The sequence below is a fragment of the Tetrao urogallus genome, assembly GCF_951394365.1.
Source record: "Tetrao urogallus genome assembly, chromosome: Z".
NCBI classification, from domain to species: Eukaryota; Metazoa; Chordata; class Aves; order Galliformes; family Phasianidae; genus Tetrao; species Tetrao urogallus.
This window is the reverse complement of record NC_136816.1, coordinates 40,676,577-40,702,835: the sequence shown is the minus strand read 5'-3', so window position 1 is coordinate 40,702,835 and position 26,259 is coordinate 40,676,577. Positions and strand designations below refer to the sequence as shown.

Below are 26,259 nucleotides of genomic sequence, written 5' to 3'. Positions count from 1 at the left end.
TTGGAAGATCTTAGAAGATTCCATCCACCAGATGAAATGCAGATATCCCGCTTTTATTTTTTCTAAGCAAGATGTTAGCTGGATAGGGCTGAAACATGACTTCTGACGCAGCACTCTAACTTTGGCTCTGCTTTGTGTATTTGACATGTAACACTGGGGCATCTATTCTGCCGTTCATTTTCCAGGGGCTTGGTATCTTTCAGCGTATTTACAGTATCTGTAAATCTGTTTTAACCACACGAAAGGCAAAATCTTACAGCCATGAAGAGAGCAGCAAATAGCCTTTAGCCTCACAGAGATGGCTGAAGTTGCAAGTTTACTCATCCATTACTTGAGTTAGGGGGCATAATCATGCAGCACAGATGGCAGCAGTATTTGGGCAGCCTGCTAACCACTAGGGCATTAAATTCTGCTGCTCTGGCCCTTGGTCCATAAACCCTGGCACATAAATTGGTCTGTGGTGTCTTTAATGCAAGAGGATGGCTTTGGCTGGCAAGACATGCTTCTGGGTAAGGAGTCCTATAAATCCCAAAACTTCATGCAGCAAGTCAGCAGAAATGCACAGAGTATTTAATTCCAAAGCATTACTTATAACACTCAAGGTTCTCCTTTCTTTGCATCAGACCTTACCCACTGCTACAACATATGTGGCATGTGTCGAGTGAGACAGTAATACCTTTAACGCAGCTAATTTTCCTGCAGTTCTAAAAGCTGTATTTATTACTATTATTTTTTTTTTTTTGTATCTGAGATCTGCTTTTTCAGTTCATGTCCAGACAAGCCCAGCAGGTACAAAACCACACGCTGATGAAAATTCAGCACTCATAGCTGAATTAAACGCCTGAGCTTCCTTTCCTGGAACATTTCAACAAGTGGACAAGCATAGGGACAAGCCACCACCGCAGCAGCCCTTCCTACCCCAGGAGGGGAGGACAAAGGGGACGCAGGGAGTCCCGCGGCCTGGGCACCCCCTGCTCACTTAGCAGCTCGATCCCCTCCGGCCGGGACGCCCGCCAGCAGCGTGAAAGGCAACCCGCGGCTTCCCGCCTCCTCCCGGAGCAGTTATTTTAGAACTCGGGACCCACCGCGGCACAACAACGACCAAAGGAGAAGGGGCGCGGTGCCGCGAGAGGGAAAAGGGCCGAGGGGCAGCCGGGGCACCGCGATGGCCGCGGGGACGGGGAGGGGCGCGGCGGGGCGAGGCCGGGGGGCGTCGGGAGCCAGCCCCTGCGCCGGGGCGGGGAGCGGCGGGGCCGCCGCAGGGCCAGTCCCCAGTGGCACCTCCCGGGCGGGGCGGGGAGGGCAGAGCCACAGGAAGTCGGCGCCCGGGTGGGCTGGCACAGGGGCGACGGAGGGCAGGCGAGGCCCAGCCGGCGGCGGCCCCTCATGTCGCTGCCGGTGGTGTTGCCGGGCTCCTGCTGCCCCGTCCCGGCGCTCGCCGCCGGGTCGCCGGCAGCCGGCACCGCCACTCAGCCGCCGGGCTCGCTGCCCGGCGCGGCCGCCGAGCCCTCGCTGCCGCCGCTCCGCTCCCGTCGCGTCGGCTGCCCGCGGCCGCGCCCCGCCGCCCGCTCTTCGCCCGCCCGCCGCGCCCCGGGCGCCGGGCTGCTGCCGTCGCGGCCGCTGCTGTCGCTGGGGCTGCTACAGCTGGTGCTGGGCTGCTGCATGGTGGCACTCAGCTTCGGGGCGCTATCGCTGAGCGGCGCCCCGCAGGTGAAGAACGCGTGTCCCTTCTGGGCCGGCTCCTCGGTACGTGCCCGGCACCGGGCGGCGGGACGGAACTCGCGTGCGGTGCGCGCTCGCTCCGAGGCGCGTGTTCGGGCACCGGGCTCGCTGCTGGCGGCTCTGTAAGGAGCGCCGGGACTTCCCTCTCCTGTTGCGTTCCGCTGTAGGCTGCGCCTTCACGTATAGTGCGCGGGCAGCAGCCGCTGTCCGAGCGGCGGGGCAGGTCCCGGACCTCGGGTGAGTTCGCCGCGGAGCGCAGCGCAGCCCGGAGCGGCGTGCGGCTAGACGCCGGGCGGCACGTCCGGAGCGCGGGCAGCCTTAACCGGGCTGGAGCCCGAGCTGCCCAGATGGCGGCGTGGTGTCTGCGCTCGCGTTTTTCTGTTACCTTTCTGCTTTCCTTCGCTTTTATTTCTCGCTCCAAATCAGAGTTTATTTAGATCTCTGGCAGTTGCGAGCTTTTAACTCTGCGAACAGTACTGTGCTTATGATTTAAAAATGTTCTGAAGCTGCACATGTAAGCTGGAAATGCCCAATTACTTTAATAATGAAAAAAAAAGATCTTTTTTTTTTCATGCTGGCTCTGGAACGGTAACATATACAGCCTTAAAAAAAATTACCAGAAGTGTCTTTTGAGCATAGCAGCGTGAGTGAAACGTCTCATCCCAGAGGCAGTGTGGGATGCTAGAGGCTGCTGAGGGCTCGCGTTGGGTATGTATATGTATATGGCCTTTTTCTCGTTTTAGGTGCAGCGTCCTTCTTGTGATGCATGGAGGAAAGACACTCTGAGGAAGGCATTCCTTCCATACATCTTAAATCTTAATCATAATGAAACCAGTGTTGGTGTCCCTAAGGGAAAACACCAATTCTTATAAGTATTGGTGTGCTTTGTTACAAAAACACGTGTCTATTTTGCACTCAGAGAATTAAAAAATGTTTGTTATGAAACTGCAGCGTTATGTACGTGCTTTTGCAACAGCAGTGGTGATACCGGGAGGTGTTTTGGCCGAGTCATGTATGCCTGTTAATGCTAGGTCAGATCAGTCATGTCAGGTTAATGAAGCGGCTGGAGGGATTTGTTAAAAACGTTAGTGGGCAGCTTCCCCTTTGTGTTCCTGCTTGGCTTTGGGGTGGGAGCGCAGTCTGAATTGGCTTAGTCACAAAGGCCACCAAACTAAGGGTAATTCGTGCTTGCACCCAGGACCAGCTGAAAAATGTGTTTGCCTTTTCTTTTGGTTCTCATTCGTCCAGTGGGGAGTCTCTGGTGTGTGGTTTGCTTCAGTTCTACAGCAGTGCTTTCTCCTTCCTTAACTGTCTTGCTGCCAGATGAAGACGGTGGGGACAGCCCATGGTTCAACAGGTCTGATTAACAGCACCTGCTGCGGAGGGGATCTTCTGCTTTCTCTTTCCTTGTGTGCATGCTGGCTCTCTGGCTGGGTAGCAGGAAAACATGTCCTTGGTTGAAATTAATTTTTTTTTTTGCATTTGATTAGATGGGAATTGCTGGTGTGACTTTCTGGACGTTTTCTGGGAGGAAGCAAAACCGTAGATAAAAATTTCAGTTCCAGTTGTGTTTTCCCATGGGGTGCTCTTTCGAGTGAAGAACCTCGTCAACACAGGCTCTGAGTATCTGCTATAGAGTGTGCCCCGCGTCATCTCAGCACTGCTCTCACACTCCAAAATACTTTCCATCAGAGCAGTGGCAAATATTGTGTAAATACGGCGTTTTCTGAACACTGTTTTCTGAACGTTACCTTCTTGGTAATGCTGTTTTCTTAATGTTACAGGTAATCTTATCTGGAATCATAGGGCTAACAACATGGAAGAGACCAATGATATTATTGGTGAGTATGGATTAAAACTTGTTGCTGAGTGTTTTCAGAAGATGTAAACGAATTATCAGATTGTTAGTAGTCATTGGTTAAAAAACTGCTTCTTTCTCCATGAAAAAAAACAGACCGTACTGTTGAATCTCTTTTGTAGACTGCAGAGCTATATTTACTGAAGAGGTGAGATGCCATGAAAGGCTGAGTTTATGTGCATCCTGGAATCCTTTTAGGAGACTGTTAAGGGCAGGAGAGGATCGTGCCTGCAAGATGTGCTGGTGTTGTTCACAGAACACCTTCTATGTAGGTACAAGAAAATGCTGGTTTAATAGGGATAATCTCTCTGAGGCAGGGCTGCTAAACCTTAGAGATAGTTGGTTTGAAAGCTGTGGTCGTTTGTCCTGTGCAAGTGTCTGGTGGCAGGCTGAGCTAAACTAAGCACTGCTGTCCTACAGTATTCAGTGTTAGTGTTTCAAATACAGTTGACATTACGTTGTTCTGAGAGGAAAAAATCAATGTGCAGGGTGTGTAAACTGTTCCTGCTTGTAAGTGAAATCGGAAGCTGGGTAGCTCTGAAAGTCTCAGAAATGGAATTTGCATAAAAGCATTTGAAGGTTGGTTTTCTTGGTTTTGCAGGTTTTGTTTTCACTATACTATCGCTTCTGATGCCCTTTTTCCAGGATAAAGCAGTTGTTTTGTCTCTGTACAGTGTGTCCTTGAGATGTGTGTGGTATCCATGTGGCCATCAGTGAGATGTACCAAGCGTCAGAGAACAGACTCTGACTGCATTTCTCAGTGATGTGTTGCTTGGTACTCCAGGAGCAAAAGAAGTTTTTGTACTGCTGCTCTGGATACAAAGAAAAACCTGATCTCAGCCTACCAGTCTGGATGGGCTATGTTTTCTTGAAAATAAATATAGTTGCATCTTTCTCAGAATGCCCGAGTCTTGCAGATGGTGCCTGATTTGGTATTACATGAGTTCTGTACTCTTCCTACAGCACTTACTGTTATTGTTTCCTTTTGTCTGAGGTTCACTCTTCAATTCTTTCATGCCTCCCTTGCATAAACTTTGTGGGCCCTTTTGGTTTTACTGAAATAGAGGAGCAGCAAACTTCCACATCCTTGAATTTGTGTGGAATGATCTTTTGGGTGGATGGTGAACAGATGGGAACAGAATGCCCTAGGATGTTGTGCTGCAAGGACATGGGGAGGTTCCTGAGATTAAACTCCTGCTCTGATCTCAAAGTTGACCCTGCACTGAACAGGAGGCTGCACCAAGGACTTCCTGAGGTCCCTTTCACATTTTTTCTAAGACCGCAAGATACTGAACGATTTTTTTTTCTTTTTTTATATTTGCAGTTATAGACAATTTTTGAAAGCAATATAATTAAATGCAAAAAAAAAAGAAAAAAAGAAAGAAAAGAAACCAGCATTAACTGGTACATGGGGGTTTCAGTTTAAAAAAATAACAGGAACCTAACTTTCACAGGAAGTCATACATTGAACTGGCTATGGTCTGTTGAGGAAAGATTGTTAGTTTCTATAAGCAAATTTATTTTGGGATACATTTCTATTGCATTCACAGTCTAGTATCTTGAATATTTTCTCCTGAAATGAATATTTTCATTCAGCTGCCATGTAAGTTGCAAAAGCAGGTTTTGTAAAGATCTAAGTAATGTGCCTTGTTAGACCGTACAGCTTTGGGTTATGGTGTTCATAAATGAAAGTGGAGAACACACTCAGGGCTAAAACAGATCCCATTTCCAGCTGTGACTGCCTCCACTTTTTGCTTCTCATGAAAGGCTCTCATACCTGATTCTTGCAAATGTGCTTTAGAACCACGGGGCTTCCTCTCTGCCGCCTTTTGGAGCAGGTCCCTGTTGCCTTTGCCTGTTCAGAAATAGCACAGAGCCAGCTCTCAGCCATCATCACACGGCTGTCCTGGCACGCCTAGCACTAGCTCAAGCAGGTGCCCAGTGTAGAAATGCCTTTATGTAGCAAATAAGCTTTGCAGAAAGGATTGATTTCCACATGAAGGTGGTTGTATGAGATTGCAGCAGAACTCAGATATTTGGTGTGTTGGGTATGTGTGCTACACCCGTGCTTGAAATCTGAGAAGTGGGGAGTATTCCAGGCACAAGGTATGAATTAGCACATTTTGCATTGCAGCAGTTTGTTAGTGTTTAGTTGTGTTCGTGTGGAGAACTTGGTCTGTGCTCAACAGTTACAGCATAACGTAACTGTAGGATTAACAGTGATGAGCGTTATTTGTGGCTGTACCTCAATCTACACAGGCCCTTGCATCAATAAGGACAGGCTTATTCTTTCTTTTTTATTGTTGTTAGGTTCCATGATTTCTTCAGGCTCTCTGCTCCAAGTACCCTCTGGAATCCCTCAAACACATTTAATTTCACAAACAGCTTTGTTACCTGCCCAGGTGGGATAATTCTGCACAGACTTTGACTTTGCCTCGTTGTGCACCGGGAGCTCTCAGAGGAGGCTGTAGTCAGGGGCAGAGGTGAGCCTTGCAGCCCTCTCCCTCTGGCAGCTGGCAGTGGAACCACATTCCAGCTGGGTGCTACAGAAGGTGCCCACCAGGAAATGTTGGTCCTGGAATGAGCTTGTGGGAGGGACACGCTGATGCTGTTTCTTGAGACTCCTTGTGTTAACTTATTTTTGATTTTTATTATCACTTTCCAGTCTCTAGGGGACTGTCCAGTGAAATTCACTGAGTGAATTCACAAAGTGCTGAGAAGAGAGAGCTGGGGGTGAGGGAGATGTGATGTGGAGAGGAGAGGAGGGCAGCTGCCTCTTTCAATCGGAGGCCACAGTGGCAGGGAGCCTGGGTAGCAGGGCTGATTCATTCCCAGCTGTGAGGCAGAGGTGCTGGTGGTGCTTGTAGGAGTCAGAGGTGATGGGAGAGGACAGAGGGGGTGGTGGGATTTCCTCTGGAGGAATAGGGATAGATCATCAGATAGAGATGATGATAGGCCTCCAGCACCACAGTCAGGAGAAAATTAGTCCAAAGAGGAGTGGCTGCAGAAAAGGATGGGAAGCAAATATCGGGTTGCAGAGATGGAATGCTGTGAGGCAAAACAGAATTGTCGTCAGCTCTCTTGATGGACCTTCTTGCAGGGCCAGCGTGGTCTTCAGCAACGTAGCATCTGAGAAACCCTGGCTCTGAAATCTTACCTTGCTTGTCATTGTCTGAGACTTATCTGTCCTGGGTATCAGTTGTCAAGTGACTGCGGAAGTTAGCCTGTGCTCTGATCTTTACTTCGGAGGAGAAGCTTCCTCCTGTGCATGCCTGCCCAAATGTGCTCATGGGAGAAAGGGAATTTTTTTTTTCCTGAGGTTGTTTGGATATTGGCTATCAACAGTTCTGGGCTGGATGCTATTCTGCGCCTGAACAGAAGCTGATTTCTTCCTGTCCACTCCAAAACTCCTTACTTCCACAGGACTTTTCATTTTATTTTCAACTGAAGAAATGTAGCTTCTTTCAGAAGGCGTGTAAACTTGCTGTTGCTTGTTTGTTTGCATACACATCAAGAGTTTATACCAAAATAGTTGTTGTTTAGGTTCACTTGAATTCCTCATTCCTTAAAATCTTGGCTCTGCTAGCAACAGCGTAATGCTATGCTGGTAGGTGTGTTACAGGTCTCCAAGTGGTACAACAAATAGGAAATTAGTAAGGTCACATAATTTACATATGATTATTGCTATTGGTGCTGTGTGTGTATGGAAAGTTAATACATTGACTTAGATTTTGCTAAAAGGATGCTTAAAAGGCTTATATGTAGGACATGCACAGATAAGAGTTAGTGACTGTGCAGCAAGTGTTTTCCTTTCACTTAACTTTTTAAGTGCCTGCTTGTGCCTCAGTCATGTGTGTACATATCAAAAGTCAAAGCAATTTCTCCTTGGCATTTAGACATTGGCTTTGACAGTGGCAGCAGCAGGGTAGCAAGAAATCTGCCAGTGCAGAATAAATTATAGGGTCATGGCCTTATCATGTATGTTTGTCCTGCTGCTGCTGCAGCTGCTTTTGAAGCTAATGAGAAAAGTGCCACTAACTTAAACAGAATTGGCTGGCTGACACCATTTAGACAGGTTCTCAAAGGGCAGAATGTTTGTTTTTTTTGTTTTTGTTTTTAATGTGGAAAAGGTCATCCATGCAAGAGATTAGTAGATACTGTCTCTGACATTAGAATACACTTCGATTTCCTGGAGTTTAATTCATATAGATGTTCACCAAAACCTTCTGCAGCTGTTCTGTTCACAATCCACGTGTATCTGACATTCAGAAGATGAGGGGCAGTGGGCAAAACTAAAGCCGTAATTTGAGTTGTTTTTATTTTTGTCAACACAGTTTGGTTCAGACTAGTTACCTCTATTTGGACTTTTAAAATAGCGCAATTGTCTTTGCCTGTTCTAAATGTAGGAGCATGTTTATCCTGGTTCAGATATGGGTGGGTCCTTCTACTGAAATAAAGCGGACCACCTGCTTTTACTTGTTGGTGTGTAGTGAAGGAGAAGGTTTTTAAATTTACATCTGCAGGAGAATATAATTTATAAAGCCAGCTGGCAAATTGTGGGTTAAATGTACAGTGGGGTGGATTGAAAACTGAAAGAACAGTTGGGTCTGGAGGGTGGGGGTCAGTGATGCACAGCCTGACCAGAGGCCAGTCAGCAGTGATATTTAAAATCTTAATGAATGATCTAGACAATGGAACAGAGTGCTCTCTCAGCATGTTCACAGATGGTAGAAAGTGGAGAGAAGTGACTGATGCAATGAATGGTTGTGCTGCCGTTAACACAAACTTGGTCAGCTGGAGAAATGAGCAGAGAGCAGTCTCATGAAGTTCAGTCAGAGGAAATGCAGAGTCCTGCCCCCGCAGGCACTCCAGGCAGTATTATCTGTTGGAAGCCCTGCTGCAGAGAAGGCACTGGGGACCCGTGCAGAGAAGCTGCTGACCATGTGCCAGTGAAATGTGATTGTGGCATAGGAGGCCAGGGCTGCATTAGAAGGAGACTTGCCAGCAGGCAAGGGAGGGAATCCTTCACCTCAGCGCTACTGAGACATATCTGGGTGCTGGGCACTGTTCTGTGGTTCCCAGCACAGGCACACTGGTTCAAGTGCAGCATAGGGCCAGAAAGGCCTGTAGCAAGGACAGGCTGAGAGGTAGGGCTGGTGAGTCTGGAGGAGACTTCTGTGTGTATAAATAGCTGGTGGAAGGGAGTGAAGAAAAGGGAGCCAGACCCATCTTGGTAGTGCCCATTGACTGGACGCAGTCCAAATGCTGTGAACATGAGATAATTATTTTTTTTTCCTGTGAGGATAGTCATGGTAGGACTCGGGCTGCCTGAAGAGGTTGTGCATTCTGTGGGGCCATGCAGAACCCAGGCAGATGCGATGCTGGGCAGCTGGCTGCTGGGGACTCTGCCTGAGCAGGAGACTCAGCCTGAGCAGGAGATGCTGACCTGATCACCTCCAGAGTGAGGTTCCTCCATCACCAGTGCCTGCAACCTCAGCCTTTCTCTGAAAATGCTAGCTAACAATTAGCAAGCATATTTTCTCTTGTCAAGTTCTGCTGGATGCTCATTTCTGGCCTCTAAGATATGTGAATGTCTTCTCAAGTGTGGCTCAGATCCTGATCATTTTTTTCAAACTGTAGTTGGAAGAATTATTTTTATGTCCTACATCTTAAATGGGTTTACATTTTGCAGTCACAAGTTGATCTACAAATAATAAAAAACAGGAAAGTTTTCATTTATGTCTGCTAGAATTTACTAGAATGTAAATGTACAGATGACCATCCTTCTTTTGAGTATGTATGATAATGGTTATTTCCTTTTTATCATTTGATTTTAACACGTCTAATTTAGAAAGATCGGTATGATAGTTATCCCAGATTTTGCAAACTGTTACAATAGAAGTCTGGATTGTTTACTTATATGCTTACAGTTGTATACTGGCTTGTTTCTTTTACAGATTCTGTACCAAAGCAGAGGACTGATATTTGGATTTTCCTCCTCTTGTGCTGTTGCTGTATTTTTGTTGTGGTTTTTTTTTTTTTTTTTTTTTTTTTTTTTTAACTGGCTTCTTTTTAGAGTATGATTCACTTCAGCACTGCCTAAGGAATGGCTTTCAAATTAAATTCTGTGTTGTTGAAGATAACCAAATAGCACTCAAAGTGCATCCTAATGTTAAAAAAAATCTCTGCTATGTTTTTATGATATGTGTAAAGCTAGTTGAAAACGCTGTTCCTCTTAATTTTTATTGTAGCATGTCTAACACAGTCCCATTCCTCTACTGAAAAGCATTATGATTAGGTTTGAGTAAAACCTGCTAGTAGTGAGATGTAAGTTAAAGAATGAGCTTCCATTATAATGTTCTTCAGCTCAGGAGTGATTTTTTTCCCATGGAATTGCTGAAATGGCTCTGATTTATTTTTGGTCCAGATATCTAGGTAGCTAACCATGGTACATCAGCTAAATTTACTTGTAATGATGTTGCTGTCTTTGTGTGTTCGGAAAGGCCTAGTTGTGGGAACTGCTGTAAAGCTGCTTAGAGCAGAACTGAGCCTGTATCCAACAGGATCACCTCTTCTGCAGGTTTTTGTCATTGCTGAATTAAAAATGTCAGTCCATTCTCGTACAAAGGCATCTGAGCACACAGATTAGCAAGGATTTTTCTTTTGTATCTTTAAAGGACATGAAAGAGCTAGTACTTGTTTTGTAGAACTTGTTTTGTAGAACTGAGAACTGCTTAAAATGTAAACATGTTGACATTAATCTGTTACTTGTTTCCAAACTACTGTTCTCATATATAGAACTCCTATATGGAAAATTTTGCCTGTATGAATTTAGGAGAGGAAAAGTTCTGACTTGTATTTAAAATCCATATAGTCTCATATAAACACGGTTTGCAGATTGTAAAGTCTTACACGAAGGTAGGACTTCATTTTATCCAGTGCTTCTGCTAGTTGTTTTTCAGATACTATTAGTCCTGCCCTTGCTGTTTTATAGGACTTTATAAAACTGAGGGTATTGCCTGAGTTATGAATCTAGGTTTTCAGGCTTCAGTAGCCAGGAGGAAAGAAAATCATGAAGCTGAAGCTTAATTGTCTTCGTTGTACTTTAACAAATATTTTTCATTAATTTATGCTGCAGTATAGCTTTGGAAATTCTGTGAAGGATCAGTGTTGTCATGGGATATTGCATCTTCCATTTTCTTAATAATTCAAACGTGTTGAGAGGTGAATTCAGTGAAAGGGTATGGCATACAGTAGATTTCAAAAGTTTTGAAAACTTCTAAGATGCTTTACGATTTTTGACATGCATTTCCCCATTTTACTGGGGTGGTTTTTTTAGGGCATCTGGACAATTCAGATGATACTTTGGAGAACTATAGAAAATTGCTTGCTATGAAGTTCATCCAAGCATTTTAAAGTGGGCTGGAGCATAAATAGAGCTTGTTGGATGGCTCCGGAAAACAGCTCACTTTTCAGTAGTTGCATGCATTTTATTACTGCACAGTTAATACAGAGTAAGGCAAGAGAAATAATAATGGTGTTCAGAGTAACAGTCTTCTGGATTAAGGTAGGACGTGTTTGAGTACTTCAATGAAATCTGAGCGAGTTTTGGAAATTGCCCAGAAGAGGAGACTCCTGTCTTCAGTTTGGGGATGAGATTTACATTGCCATAGATTCCTTGCACTGATTTCTAAATTCTGTTTCCTCTGGTGTTAACTTTGCATTGCTATTTCAGGCTAACCTGTTTGTTCTGCTGTCTGTCATCTGTGTGCTGCTGAACCTGGCTGGATTTATACTGGGATGTCAGGGTGCTCAGTTTGTGTCCAGTCTACCAAGATGTGATCTGGTGAGCAGTGATTTATGCATATTTTGATATATTTATGCACGTTGAGACCACAAAATGTTCTAATGTTGAGATACAAGTAAGGCAATTAAAATGTAGCATGTTGGGATTAAAAAAGGCAACTTGCTCCTTCAGACCTATAGTTAATTCAGTTGTGAACAAACTCGCTGAAATTCACAGCAGCATTTTTATTATCTCTGTCTATAAATACTTACTTTTTGGAGGTCTGGAGTCTTCATAAGCTGTTAATCTCTCACGGGTAAAATCCTTCCAGAAGGTATGTTGTGAATGGTTTTAAAAGAGCATAATTGGCACAGAAATGGTTTTGTTTGACTTGATAGCTGGCCTCTGTCTTAAACGTCTGAAGACGCAGCTAATTCTGTGCATTGGGTTCCTAAATATATCTCGAAAAAATTCCTCTTGCCAGCAATATGCACTGCCTTTAATGTAAAGACCACTTAAGAATGAGCATAAAGGATTTTTACAGTCATTTGACAAAGACAAATGCGCTAACTCGTTAGCTCATGGGTGGAAGTTTTTCCCCTTTAATCCAGCTGGCTGGGACATGTTCATACCTTGCAGTGAAAGCCATGAGAGAAAAAAAATAAGGTAGGTTAAGCCATATTGGATTCTCAGAACACTTTTACTGCAGGAAAATCCAGTTTGCGCTATAATGCAAAGATTTTTATCAAATAGGTGATGTAAGAAGCAGAAGAAAGTCAGTGGAAGATATAGAATCAGTTGGTAATAAAGATGATTGTGTTTTGCAGAACTTTTAAGGATTAATGGAAGGATCTTCAACTGCTAATTTTCACTCAGTGCTTCACAGAAAGCTGTCTTTGGTTCCTTAATATGTCAGCCTAGTGCAGAGAGAGTTCCAGATTGTAAGCACTTGATACCAATGTATGGAAGCAGCATGGGGAACTGCTAATGTTATTTGAGACAAGGTGGTTAAATGTTTCAGGAATTTTAGAGTACTCTGTTGCTGGAAGCAGCATAAGGTACAGTTGAAAGATGTTCCTGAAATCATGAATTACTCTGTGTTTTTGCAGTTGAAAACCTTTCACACTATAACTATGATTTGACAGCTAATCAAACAATTATCTCGTGGCAAAGAAACATTAAATTTCTACTTGAAAACTAAGATAATGATATGAATTTGGAAGTTGTAAACAGCAGTGGTATGCAGATATAACTCTTACTGGTTTGTCTGGGTTGAAACGACTGTTTGGATATCATTCCATTTGTAGAGATACAGAATATACCCATGAATCAAAGAAGATGTATCCACTCCAAACATAGCATGGTTTACATGTCAGTCAGCAAAGAATTTCCAGGCTGCTATGTCTTTTCAAGAGGTTGGATAGTAAAATTGTTCAGTAGTCACTGTAGCATTAGTTGTATTTAAATGTTCTGAGTGTATTAATGTTTTGTTTCAGGTAAGAGATGTTTGTAATAGAGCTTTATGATGCATTAATCTTGGGCATGCTGAACTGTACAAATTTGACTTCGTAAGTCTCTATGCCAGTCCAGATATAGTTTAACATGCATGCTCTGTGTTATGCAGCTAAAAATGTTGTATAAAACAGCTTATATTTAAAAGTGGGTTTATTTGTTTCTTTAAAGGTGGTTGTGGGTGAAACCAAGGTTTGTTTCTGCTGTGAAGAATTTAATCCTGCTAAATGCGCAGAAAAAGAGAATGTGCTGAAGCTGTACCCACTGAAGTCATGCGGTGCTGTTCACGTCCTTCTCAAGGTACCCTGTGTTTGCTGATGAAAATGACTGCTTTGATAAAGTTGTGAAATTGTGTCAAACAGTGTTGAAGTGATGATTTTATTGTGAAAAATTCTGTTATCTTGTGGTCTTATATACTGATAGAAGGTTTGGGGTTTTTTGCTTATCTCTGGGTCTTGAACAGTGCATTCAAGGTGATCCAACATAGAGTTCTTGTTCGTTCTGTACCTTATGCAATCACAGCTGCATTTTGGTTCAGATGAGACTGCTTGAGTAAAGATGCTTAAGGTTAGGCTTATGATTAGAGGCCTCTGTCATCTCTTTTGGTAGTCTCAGTCCTTCTTAGCTTACAAACTACTAAAATACAACTTCAAGGCTGCATCTTCTTCAGCTATAAAAGAGCTTTAACATTTCTCTAATGGTGATTATCTCACAGTTGCATTTCCCATGGAAAAGCTAAGAGGAAGACTGTCACTCTTGGATGAATAGGTGGCCTACAAATCACATCTGAGTAAATTAAAGCCTCCTCGATCTCTGTCAGGAAACACTATAGGGCAAAACAAGCTTTTGCAAATTATTACAGTCCTGGAGGTCATGAATGCAGAAGTCTGCATCACATATTTTACTAAGAACTGTCATGGTCATCTTTGTGTTTTCTGTGTTTGTTTTTTCTTTCTTTTGACATTTACAAATACCTTGATTTAATCTTTTGATTTCCATAATCTTCATTTTCTTCAGAAAGTTATCTTTGCTCTTTGTGCCCTGAATGCTCTCACCACCACAGTTTGCTTGATAGCAGCTGCCCTGCGTTACTTACAGATATTTGCAACAAGAAGATCCTGCATAGTACGTGAGTGCAAGGCACTGCCTGATATAAACAATCATACTAACATTATTACTAGATTACACAGTTCAGTAATTTGTTAGATCTCAGTTGGAAGCTTTGTTAACAGAGTTGCATTTGATTAGGATGAATCTCAGATTTCTACAGAAGAAATTGAAGAACAAGGTCGCATTTCAGACCCTGAAGATTTTGTCCCACCTGTGCCACCTCCATCATATTTTGCAACATTTTATTCATTTACTCCACGAATGAGTCGCAGGTAAAGCCTCAGATGCTCTTTCCTTCCTACTTGGATGTACTAGCTTCTGTATTTCTTGAAATTCAGTGGGGGCTTGTGGGTTTTGTTACTCTTCATTTTGCAGTAGTTACATGCTTTTCGTAGTAACTGTTGGGCTGGCTTTGTTTATTAGTTTATTATCCAAGTGGGGCTGAATATTCATAGGCAGAGATAGAATGATGCTCAAGCAAACTGAATCACTGGACTCATTAAAACTCTCACATTTTGCCATGTGCAGGAGCATTTTGTTTATTTCATTGCTTCATCAGAAACAGTGCGTGCGACCTCATGGGTCTTGCTGAGGTAGTTACAGTTTCTGTTGCAGGATTACCTAGAAAATGATAAGAAAACAGTTTTACACTGAGAAAGCCATCCAAACCTCACTGAAAACAATTGATAAATGACAGTTGGTTCTAGCACCTAATGTGTTTGCTTGTTTAACAGACTGGTATATGTAGCCATCTCTGTGGCAGCGGAGGCATCTATTGAAATGTGCTTGTCACAGCTTCCCATCCTGGGGAGGGGCTGTTGTCCTTGTCAGGCACAGCAGCCTTGATGTCGTATCTTTCATGCAGCAGTGTTTGTCTTTTCAGCACAGCAGGAGCCACTGGGCTGTATTTCAGTGTTTTGCAGTCTGGAATAATGCAGCCGCCTCACCCATTACAGCATTAAATCTTGCTGATAACATCCAAGCACAGATGACGGCTTTGTGAAGTGGGGCTGCTTCTGTGAAGGCACTGAGGCCAGTTATGTGGCAGTGCAGAATTCACAGCAGCAGTCCAGCCTTCTTTTCTTCCCTGGCAGGCCAGGCACTGTGTCTCACCAGGAGATGGGCTGTGGGATGGCTGAAGAGCAGCCTGGCCTCTTCTTCACCCTGATGCGTGTCACCTGCCTTCCTGGGCCAGGCAGCTACAGTGTGAAGGAGGCCAAGAAGTCTACTTCAGTCGAGTTTAAAAATATTTATTATTTGGGGATTGGGCATTTGCTGAAGTGCTAGTGTGCTTGCTCACATGGTGTGTTCTCAGATCTGATGTGCTCTCAGACTGGGCCCGCACCATTTATTTCTCAGTGGCTCTGTGTGGCCTTGGTGTTGAGAGACATTTCTGTGAACCCAGAGACATGTGCTACTGCTGGGTGGAGGTGTGAGGGCAGGAGGTGGCAAAGACAGGCCCTTGCCTGTGCTCAGAGTGCCCTGCGTGGGTGCCCAGGGATAGCCTTTGCTACTCTTTCCCATGCCACTTCCAAACCCCTGTGTCACCATTTCAGCAAGGGTGGTACTTGATGTTTCCTCACACACGCACCTAAATCTTTTGGTTCTGTAGATGTGGAAAGTGGAAATTAGGAGACAGACAATAGAGTGCACTTAAGGGAATGCTTTTCTGGCTACATGTTCTCTAATGAGATGTAACACAATAAAATTTTTCTGCAGCATTGATTTTCAAGATCTGACTGAGCTGTGTAGACCAGCTCATGTTTAAAAATGAAATCAAACTAAGGTTCAAGATCTGTTTGGTCATTTGGTGCAGCGGCTGTAAGCTCAGCATGTATGTGGAATAACTGAAAAATATAACACCAGAAGAACATTCATGTCAGCTGCTGGAAAGCGTCAGATGGTTTTGAAGGTTTTTGGGGCAGATGAAGGTGGCTGAAATATTTCTGCCATCTTTTAAATTTAAAAAAAGTAATGGCTGGCTACCAAAATCTTTTTTTATTATTTTATTATTTTTTTTTTTCCAAATTTTATTCCTTTCTTGTATAAGCAGCCTTTTTTTGGCATTTCCATTCTCTCTGCCCCTTCAGATCATGGCATGAGTATCCTTCTCCTAGCCATTCTTGTTTGCTTTGTGTCTTGAGAAGCCTTAGGCTCTTGGGGAAGGATTCTCCTTAAAGCACTGTCTCCTAGAACACATCCCACTGATGGCAGGAAGGCAGGAGAAGATCTGGAGAAGAAAATGCATGGTTGCTCGAGGTGCCTGTTTCAGGACCAAGTCAGTACCTAAAAATGCAAGGAAAAGCAGAGACAATCTTAGGCATGCAGATTCAGAGGCTTCTCTGAAGGCTGTGCAGACAAGCTCCCCTTGGCAGTCAGTCCATCTCCAAACTTTCCCAGTGCCAAAAGCAGCATTTGCTAACAAGAGTTTCTCCAGAGGATGCTCTTGAATTCTTCCCCTTGTGAGCTGCCTCCTGAGAGGAAGATGATGCAGAAAAAGGTCTGGGATTTCAGCTGTATTTGAGACCTCTTTAGTGAAAATTCAGAAGTAACCTTTACTATGAGGTTTATTTGCCTTATGTTACAAATTTGCCTTTGTGAACTGATCGCCTGTAATATCCTCAGCCAAGCATCACTGCAGAAATAGCCTTTAGCCTCTTCCTGTGCAGCTGCATCAGAACATGTAACATGAGACTAGAAGTATCTTAAATTTCAGCTATAATTAGGAATTTAATAGTTCATGACAATCAGAGCTGGGTTACGATGTTTTGAACACCCACCTGTGTTTGGATCTGTGAGGTAAACCTTGGTCTCTGCTAAGCTGCACCTGCAGCAGGCTCGGCCTTGGTTCTGCCTGGGCAGAAATCCTGGTGGCTTCCTGCAGGAGCACTTTCTTGGCAGCCATTTCCTCCTGCCCTGGCAGGTCTGGCGGTTCTGGGGGGTGTTAGGGGCTGCTACTGAGAGCCCAAGCTGGAGCAGGCACAAGGTGCTGGCAGAACTGCTTCCGTGCTAAAGAGGTGCCATGCTGATGTCTCCGTGTTGTATGTTACAGGGTGCTGGGCTCTGATGTGATTCCACTGCCTCACATTTATGGAGCAAGGATTAAAGGCATTGAAGTGTTCTGCCCCCTGGATCCACCTCCTCCTTACGAAGCTGTGGTGAACCGGATTGACTCTGAGCAGGTGTGGTTCGGAGGGGTCTCCAAATGTTATCTGTCTGTCTGCTGTAAGAGTAAGATCAGCTGCTCACCTTGAAAGCTTTCTCCCAGTTGGGCGTCATGGTAGAAAACTATGGGAGCATGGATGTAAGAGCAGGGCACGCAGCAGAATGTTATCCTTGAGGGCTGTTGTGCTGCCTTTCTGCTTTGCTTTTGTTCTGTGACTGTATTCTACCCATCTGGGACTACATCAAAGTCTGCCATATTCACTGATCCCTTCTTGCTGCTGTTCTGAAGAAGATGCTTTTTTTTTCTGCTGAAACTGCTCAGCAGGATGAAATTGGCAGAACTGGATGATAATGATTGATTATAGAAATTCACCAGTTTTACAGTGGAGAGAAACCCAAATAACATAGTCACTGTGCAGTTACATTCACTGCACAGTTCATTCTCTTGGGTGAATGTTGCAGTTCTGGAAAAGCACTGGAAAAAATTGTGCTGGTTTTTGTTCCTGAACTTTTCTGTTTTATTCCAGGAAACTGGACTGCAAGAGGCAGGTGAGGAATTTGTTGCTGATTCAGCAGAAACCAGTGGCAGGCAGGCCTCTCAAGGTAGGAGCATTTTAAAATTTGCTGTAGAACAGTTCTGCCCAATCAAAATTATTTCATACAGCATATGGCTTTGTAAGCCAGAGATACAGGACTATGATTGGGCAGCAGGAATGGGGATTAATTACTTGAAAAAAGCACATTAACAGCAAACAACAAAAGGAAAGAATATGTAGGTTGCTCTAAGTGTAATGCTTCCTATTAATTTCCATGGAAACTGTAATAGCTAGAAAGAGCACAATAACACTATTTCATTGAGGAAGTTCTCAGCTACAAAATACTGTTCTTCAACGTAGTCGTCACTGTTAGCTGTATGTTTTCACCAGCCCTGAACAAGAGCCTGCATGCTGTGGTAAGGTAAAATTCTGCTCCAGTAGATGTGACCTGTGGTTGCTGTTGCCGCACACACCGCCCCCTCCTTCACTGTGCTCACATCCACTGGTTGGGCTCTAGAAAAGTTCAGTGAATGTCACTGCGTGCCATAGAGGAATTCAGTGCCATCTCTTTGCTTCATCCGCTCTTCCATGTCTGATGTCGTTGTGTCAGAGTGCCCCTCTGCTGCCATCTGTCACAGGGCATCAACATGTAACAGGATATTGGTGGGAAGGCTCAGCCTCTACTGCTGTACCACCATGGCTGCACTACAAGTGGATGCTCCTTCTTTCAGCATTGTTTCAGAAAACTGTAGAAATTGCTCCAAGCTGTTCTCAGCATAAATTTTCTATTTGTTGCTGTGTGCAGTTGCAGTTAAAATATTGCTGGCTCCCAAGTAAACAACAGGCAGCTTTTTCACTCTGTTAAAAATTTATTTTACTTTCCACTTTAACTTGCCATTGCTGTACAGATTGTTTTTGGTGCTACAAATGGCTGTTTATCCAGTTGCACGATGATCACACCACAAGAATATTGAGAAAAAAGGCACTTAAAACTTCTGTTTCTCCTGCCACTGTGTTCTATGGACAATTTCAACCGTTTAGCTTCACACCAAGGTTTTTTTATAGCTTGCCCAAGAAGTCAGCAAATGTCAAAGAAAAGATTTAGGATTTGTTTTTTGTATTTCCATAAAACTGTACTGTAATTGAACAAGTTTATTTCGACTTTCCCTACACTCCAGCAGTCAAACTAAGACTGCTGAAAACCAACACATGCTTCTGGTATTTCGTCAGTTGTGGTGGCCAGAAAGAAATTGAAAAAAGTGGTAGCACAAAGTTTTGTTCTGAAGGCCTTCTTGTAAATACAGTGGCAGTTGCTTTCTCCGGGTGCTTAGAAACCAGCGAATATACAGAATGATACAGGATAGCAAACATGAGGCTGCATGGTTCCTGCTTTGAGTTTTGAGAACAGAATATAGAAAAAACGATAGAAGAGGCAACTTGTTGTAAAGGAGAGTCAGAAAAGATTACAAAAAAAAAAAAAAAAAAAGCCGTGATAAGGCATCGCTTGAGGTATTGTTTGTATTTAAAACCTTCCTTCACAAGCTAGCAGATTTGATCACATCATACTCTCCTTCTCATCCTTTTAGTTTATTTGTCCCTCTTTATTTATTTATTTTTTTAAGTGGCCTGTAAAGTGACTTTTAACTCTCAGCCTGGCTGAGTTCATGTGCAAGCAAGAGAGATAGAATATATTGATAGAAATAATTTTTTGATAGAAATAATAAGCAGTATTTCTTCTATGTGCCTCAGCTTTGCACGGGCAGTGAATTTAAGAAAAGAAAATACACTGAGCAGTATCTCCCCCTGTATTAATATCAGTGGCTGTGTACCAGGTCTGTACTGGTTTGTTTTCTTCATTAGCAGCCTGAAGGGTGCTGTGCTCTGGGCCGTGGCCAGAACAGTGCTGCCCTGCAGTGAGGAGTCTGGAGCACTGGGATAGCACAGGTGCCCTGGGGCAGGGAGGGGCAGAGCAAGGAGCTGTGCTGCAGTCGGGGCAGAGGAACGCCACCCGCTGTCTCAGCTGATGTCGAGTAACAGTCTATAAATAAAAGGTGAAGTTATGGTTTATGCTGGCAGTCTGCTGTGCCAGGCATTTCTGTTGGATGCCACCATTGCGGCGGGTAGGCAAGGTGTAGTTCACACTGGGAGTGAAGGCTGCCTGCAAGCTAAGTGCATCCCAGCTTAGGAGGGACCCTGTCAAGCCAAATAGGTGTTTCTCAGCCAATTGTAATAGGAAGACACCTCCTGAGGCCTTGGGGTGCTCACCAGCTGCCCTTGGTAATTGCAAACTGGGAATTTTCAATACACACTCAGCTTTACTGCCACTTACTCCTTTTAACACCTGTGAAGTTAATATGGATTTTCATTAAGGTCATGAAATCAATGTATTCTTCGGAACAGTATTAAAAAACACCTCACCAGAACACCAGTGACTAAAGGAGTGTTTCTGGTGAGTGCAGGCAGATGTTCGCATACAAGTACTTCTAAGCTTTTGTGTCCAATCATTATAGCTATTTGGGGAGCAAAAAAAAAGTCAGTAATCTGAAATGATTATGCCATCAGATCTGCTTTGTTCTAACTACTTTCCTTCACCATTGCTGTTCTTGATTATTCAGGTGAAGAAATTCCCAAGTCTCCCAGCAGAGCGAGCCTTCCACCTTCAGCTGCCAGCCCCACGCCTGCGGAAGTTGACAGGAAAGCCTTCAGTCCCTTACAGAAACGGTCTAAAAGTGACCCTGTGCTACACTGCCAGTTGCCACAAGGTGACTTGACTTTCTCTGTCCATGCTTAGGTAACAAATCCTTAGGCACACATCTGTCAGACTGCGTTATCACCCTCAACCCACTGCCTACAGATACCAGCTCCTGTCTTCTAGCTGTGCCTACATCACACCGAGCAGGCTGTGCTTTCTCACATGCACTGCTGCCAACACCTCAGTTTTACTTTCTTACTTACTCACTTTACTTACTTACTTTCTCAGTAGGCTTTCAACTCTAGGAACAACATCTGCAGCAGGCAGGTGTTTGTGATCCACTGCAGTTGCTGTGTAAGAGCTGCTAGTGTGGCTGCACAGTTAAAATCCAGGAGTCCAGAGTCTTTCAGTTTTTATTGCAGTGTGTTGGAATCCCTGTAGTAGTTGTTGATGTGTAATGGTGTTCACAAAACAGAAATGGGGGAGTGTTTGTAATTTTCGTTTTGAACGCTGGAGTATTCTTAGTGGGAGACATGTTCATGTCTCCGCTGCATCATCTGTTTTCTCTTTTCCTCCTATCAGCTTCCACCACAGCACCCCAGAGAATCTGCTGCTGAAGCAGTAGTAAAGTGACACACTGCGCCTATTCAGAGCAGAGAAAGCAGAGCAGTGTGTTTCTGCTGGAGAGGCAGTCTGTCAGCCAGAAGTGTTTGGGCTGATGTATAAGGTGTTAGGCCTATTCAGATTGGATGGGGAAGCTGAATATGCAGCCACTGCAGAAAGGGAAGTCAGCTGCTTAGCAGCGAAAGCTGCTTGAAGCTAGCTTGTGCTCCTCTTGCTGGAAAATTTTGGATCTGCTCCTGGTGGTGATGTATTTGGAATAATGCGGTCTTTGAAGAGCTATTTGAGCGACTTATGGGTGTTCTTACTGTTTTAACAGGGTCAAAAATCAGTATTATTTAGAACAAAGGTGGATTTTTATTCAGACTAAAGGCGGTGGAACTGATGCCACAGTGTCCCTTGTTTAGTCCTTGCAAGGTCATTTTGAATGGCTTTTTTAATGAAATTTCTGCTTTGTAGTATTACCAGCTGTCACTTTGGGAAATAATTATTTTTAGGTATTTTGTGAACAGTCATCTGTTAATAGCTGAAAGTTACTAGAAGTCTAGGAAGTAATATAAAAGTAGTAAAGTAAAGTAGTAAAAGTAAAGGAAGTAAAATAAAAGTAATAGAAGTCTAGGAAGGGTCATAAAACTCACAAGCTGCGTTTAACCTGCTTTACATGTCAACACTTAGACTAAATACTCATCCCATCTCCAATCAGAACAGAAGTAGGAGCTGACCAACACAAAATGGAAAACCAGCAGTCACAGAAGTGTTTGTCCCCATGATACGCACTCAGCCATAGTGCATATGTACTGTTATTTTACAAGTGTTCTCTGTAATGTGAATAAACACAGTAACGAAGAGAGCCTTGAACAATATCCTTACCATGCCAGACTGTTAAGTTTCACTTGGTTAAATTGTGTAGTGCCTCATCACTGAATTGGTATGGAAGTGTTATTGGATATTTGTTGAAGAGTATTTGAACCAAGTAAATTGTTTGCTTTGTTGATCTTTGTCTTCAGGCTCAGTGCTCAGCTGTGAGGCTGCGACTCAGACTGAAATAAAAACACAACTCAACACTGTTACATTGCGGAACAGTTTGAAAGGAAGACCTTTGAAGTCAAGACCCCGATCTTTGGTAGACTACAAGTCCTACGTAGACACCAAGCTGCTTGTGGCACGGTTTCTGGAGCAATCTTCTTGCAGCATGACCCCTGACATACATGAGTTGGTGGAAAATATCAAATGTGTTTTAAAATCAGATGAGGAACATATGGCAGAAGCTGTCACCAGTGCTACCTTCCTTGAGCAGGTAGTTTCATTACTTACGTTTGTAGGCTGGCCTTGGTTTGGAAGTATACGTTTGTAACTCTACTTCACGTGCCAATGCTTTATTTTAGCTTAATGTGGGGAAAATATAAGAGACAGAGAGGCTGTGCATGTGGGGTATTTTGGCCTTGTGGTTGATAAAGCAGGGTAGGTTGGAAGACTGCAAAGAGTCATTAACTGTGGGGGAGAAGAGAAGCAACTAGCAGGAACAGAGACTGATAAGAACATTGTTATAGAAGTCCCCTAGAAACAACCTTTTGGAATTTGTTCCCAGAATAAATATAAGACTTGAATAAAAATAAGACACAGTAGCAAGGGAAAAAAGAAAGCAGAAGGTAGAAAAGGTGTGCTTACATCAATGGAATGAATGTCCAGTTACTTTAGACGTTGCAACCTTTATCAAACATGTTTTGGCTGATTTATAAAGCATTTGAAAAAATGAGTTGATTTAAATGGGGTGGGAATGATCTGCTGTGAGAGTTGGCTTTGGTTTAAATTATCATGCAAAACATGTTAAAAAATTAATTTAGGCTGTGGAAGTAGAAGGATTTCCAACTGCAGAGAACACAACAAATTTGACAAAAACTGCTGAAAGATAATTATGGGAATTTTATTTTTCACACTGGTCTGCAGCTTGTTAGTTCAGTGGCTTCTGCAGGACTAAGACTAATTCCTTTAAATGATACCTGACACAAAATGGTTTGGGGTGAACTAACTCTTGTGCAGTTTTCACCAGAAAAAAAGAAAAAAAAAAAGAAGCTGAAGAATGACAACACTCACTCCTTTAATCTATGGGACATTTCCCATCATCTCTCTTAGGCAAATACCAGCTTTACTCTGAAATGCTTATTTATTTATTTAGGAAATGAGTAATGCTACAATTAGGTTCTTCCTGGTTGGCTAAGAAATGTTAATGAAACAAGAGGTTGAAAAAAAACTGTATCTGTGTTTGCTTGTTAAAGGTTATGGCACCTGCCCAGCAAGATGTGGGGCTGAGGGCCCATGTGCTGCCTTTCAGACGGCATCCTGGATTGCTGCACCTGGAGAGCTGTGGTGATCTGAGCACTTTCACAACAGGTGAAGACCAGCTAGCAAAGAGGACCCAGAGAACAGAACATGAGCGGCCTCACAGTCTTATTGGAGTTGTCAGGGAAACTCTACTTTGAGTAGGTTTCTGTTCTTCAGTAGAGCATTTCTGTCAGGCACACATGTGGCACAGGAAAATCGTCTCTGACAAGTAGTGGACAAGTGTGTTGCTAATCCATTTTTACATCCTCATATTCAAGACTCCCAGTGGGAAACTCATTCTATAAACCCTCTTAAGTACACTGCAAGCAGTCCTTCCAATTAGGCTGTTTAGTTGCAACTAGTGTCTTTGTGATTGATACACTGCTGTTCTATTGCACCTCTGTAGGCTACTGCCACTTAGAATAGTTGTTTTGTTTTTGCTCTATTTACAAGAGTTACAGCAGAAGGGCTCTGCCTTGGTTCTTCTGTGCTCAGGCAAGCACAGTTAATTCATGTGTGCACTTTATATCTTGTGGAAGAACATGGCCAGAGTTGAAGCCTGTTTATGTGGTGTATACTACTGTAGTTCTATTGACTTTTAGCTGGCTTGTACCACCTTAACATAAAAAAACACCTCTGCTAGTACCAACTGCCATCCATGCTGGAAGCATTTATACAGCCATCTCAGATTTTCTGCAGATGTGCAGGGGATTACTTACTTAATATTATTTTGCCAACCCTAACCACTAGGCCATAGTGACCTGTGAATTTAGTCTCTAGTTAGTAGACAGATATATATAAGTAATTTGGCTCAAGCTGTTGGCTGCATGTAGTTTGTAAAGCTCTGTTCTGTATGCTGCTAACTGGGAATACGCTGTGTATTTCCCTAGCCTGGGATCAGGCACATAGTTCTGATAGGCAAGGCTAGTTGCAGACTTCTGTGTCTCGGTAGGATGACTCCTGCTGCTATTTTAATGATAAAGCTTCATTTAACAATTACTAAACAGCTTTCTTACTGAAAACTTAAAGGCTTTAGTATGAGTTCTAGGTAGGCTCTTTCAGAAGGGGAAACTGTAGTTTCAACTATGAAAGACAAATAAAATGATCATCTCTGCACTTGACTTGTTGTTTTATTTTGGCCTGGTAGAGGAAATGCACTGTCATATTGGTACATTTTGTTCTCAGAATTAAGAGCAGAACAAGTAAAAGTTGAGTCTTATGGAAGAAAGAAAACATCACAAGAACATATTAGTATTTATCTCAGATGTTGTATGTATTTTGCATTACATATAAAACTCCTTTTTTTCTTGAGAAGTGCATCAATTGAATTGCTTCTCTGAAAGCATGAGAGTTAGCATAAGCCATCGATACGTTGTTTGGCTGAGCTGGAATACAGACATATAAAATGAACACCAGGTTTCAATACTATAAATGTCTGGAATGCTGAGGAGTGAAGAGTTCCAGGGGAGCAGTCATGCCAGGTTGGTGGCAGAGAAAACAAAAGTATTCAAAAGCATATGGAGAAAGTAGAAAAGGTCTAGATTGTTTTATGGGTACAGAGGTAGCCACCCTCTTCAAGCAATACCCATAGCTTCTTTCTCCTATGTGCTGCAGTTATTTGCTTGCACTGTGGTCTGTGAACCATCTCTCCTAACTAACTAGCATGCTAACTAACCGTTGAGTTTCTTTTGCTTCCTAGGAATTGCTTCTGCCTTCCCTCAAAAGAAGGTCAGCATGCAGATTCAGGGATAATTGCTGTATACACAATTCTGTCTGTTAAATATTACCTATCATCTTGTTATTTGAGTAGGTCAATCTTACCAACATCCTAGTCTCCAAATCAGTAGTTTTGCTCATGCACTGTGGCTGTTATATATGTTGTGTGGACGCCAAAGAAATCACTGCTTAACAGCTTTTAGTTTGCTGAACAGTGAGGAAGAAAGTCTACCAGCGGGCATATGTACAATCTGTCTGGCCATTTTATGCAGCACTTGAAGTTATGAAAGAGAATCCTTTATTGTTATCTCTATAAAAAAGGCAATTGGAGCCCTGGAAAGCATCATTTAAAATGCAGCTTCTGAGAACGAATGCAATGAAGAATGAGGGCTGAAATGATTACACTATCTCCTTGAGGATGTGGGAACTCAAGTTTACAGTATCTCACTGGCCTAGGATCAGGATTTAATTCAGATCCCATCCATGCAGACACTACCCCATTTTCATTGTTCAAGCTTCGAAAAGTCTTTCTTAAAACAACTCGATTTGCCACTTCTACTGTCAAACAAAAAGGATGTTCGGATAAACTTCCTGCTGCACTTTTAGATGAAGGCAAGGATGCAGGAGTTGCATCAGCTCCAGCAGGCACCAGGAGCTGCCTGCAGGTTCCCTACTCAACAGCCATCCAGCTGAGGTCATCCTGTGGCCCAGGAACACGTGGAGCACAACACAGCTGTTGTGCGGTAGTTCAAAGGTACTCATGACAACCCACAGTGCACAGAAAATTCTGTGAAGCCTCATCTGAAGCAGTGTTCCTTCATTGGCTTTTGCTGGTTGAATTTCAAATATCACTCCTAACCAGCATCGAGTTATACAAGTATTTTTTAAGCTTTTGCAGAGGCACTTTCCTGGGCAGCCTGGTCTGCTATTAAATGCGGAGGCTGGCAGCCCTGCCTGTAGGGGGGGAGGTTGGAGCTGGTGGTCCTTGAGGTCCTCTTCCAACCCAAGCAAATCTATGATTCGATTACAGTTTTTAGTTTTGCTTATCCAAGTGGTATTAGGCCTTTAAGAATAAATCACACTGATGACCTGAGCAGAAAAACAGTTGTTTCAGAAATTGTATTAAGCGAAAAGAATATTTAGTAAAATCTTGTTTATGAGCCTCCCTTTCCCCAGATTCAGTTATTCAGGCACTGGGATGGTATTTCTGTGATTGGTA

At 43.3% G+C, this 26,259-nt stretch overlaps 1 protein-coding gene across 1 annotated transcript; it reads left to right on the top strand.

Annotated features, from left to right (window-relative positions):
• Positions 1–1,386: 1,386 nt before the first annotated feature.
• Positions 1,387–23,482, top strand: ENTREP1 (endosomal transmembrane epsin interactor 1; the record flags this gene model as incomplete). Its single annotated transcript, XM_079548206.1, has 11 exons — positions 1,387–1,746; positions 3,507–3,563; positions 11,316–11,426; positions 13,050–13,178; positions 13,896–14,003; positions 14,127–14,260; positions 17,041–17,170; positions 17,681–17,756; positions 20,305–20,451; positions 22,010–22,299; positions 23,279–23,482. 11 exons carry the CDS (start codon positions 1,387–1,389, stop codon positions 23,480–23,482), a joined length of 1,746 nt encoding a protein of 581 aa, XP_079404332.1.
• Positions 23,483–26,259: the final 2,777 nt, after the last annotated feature.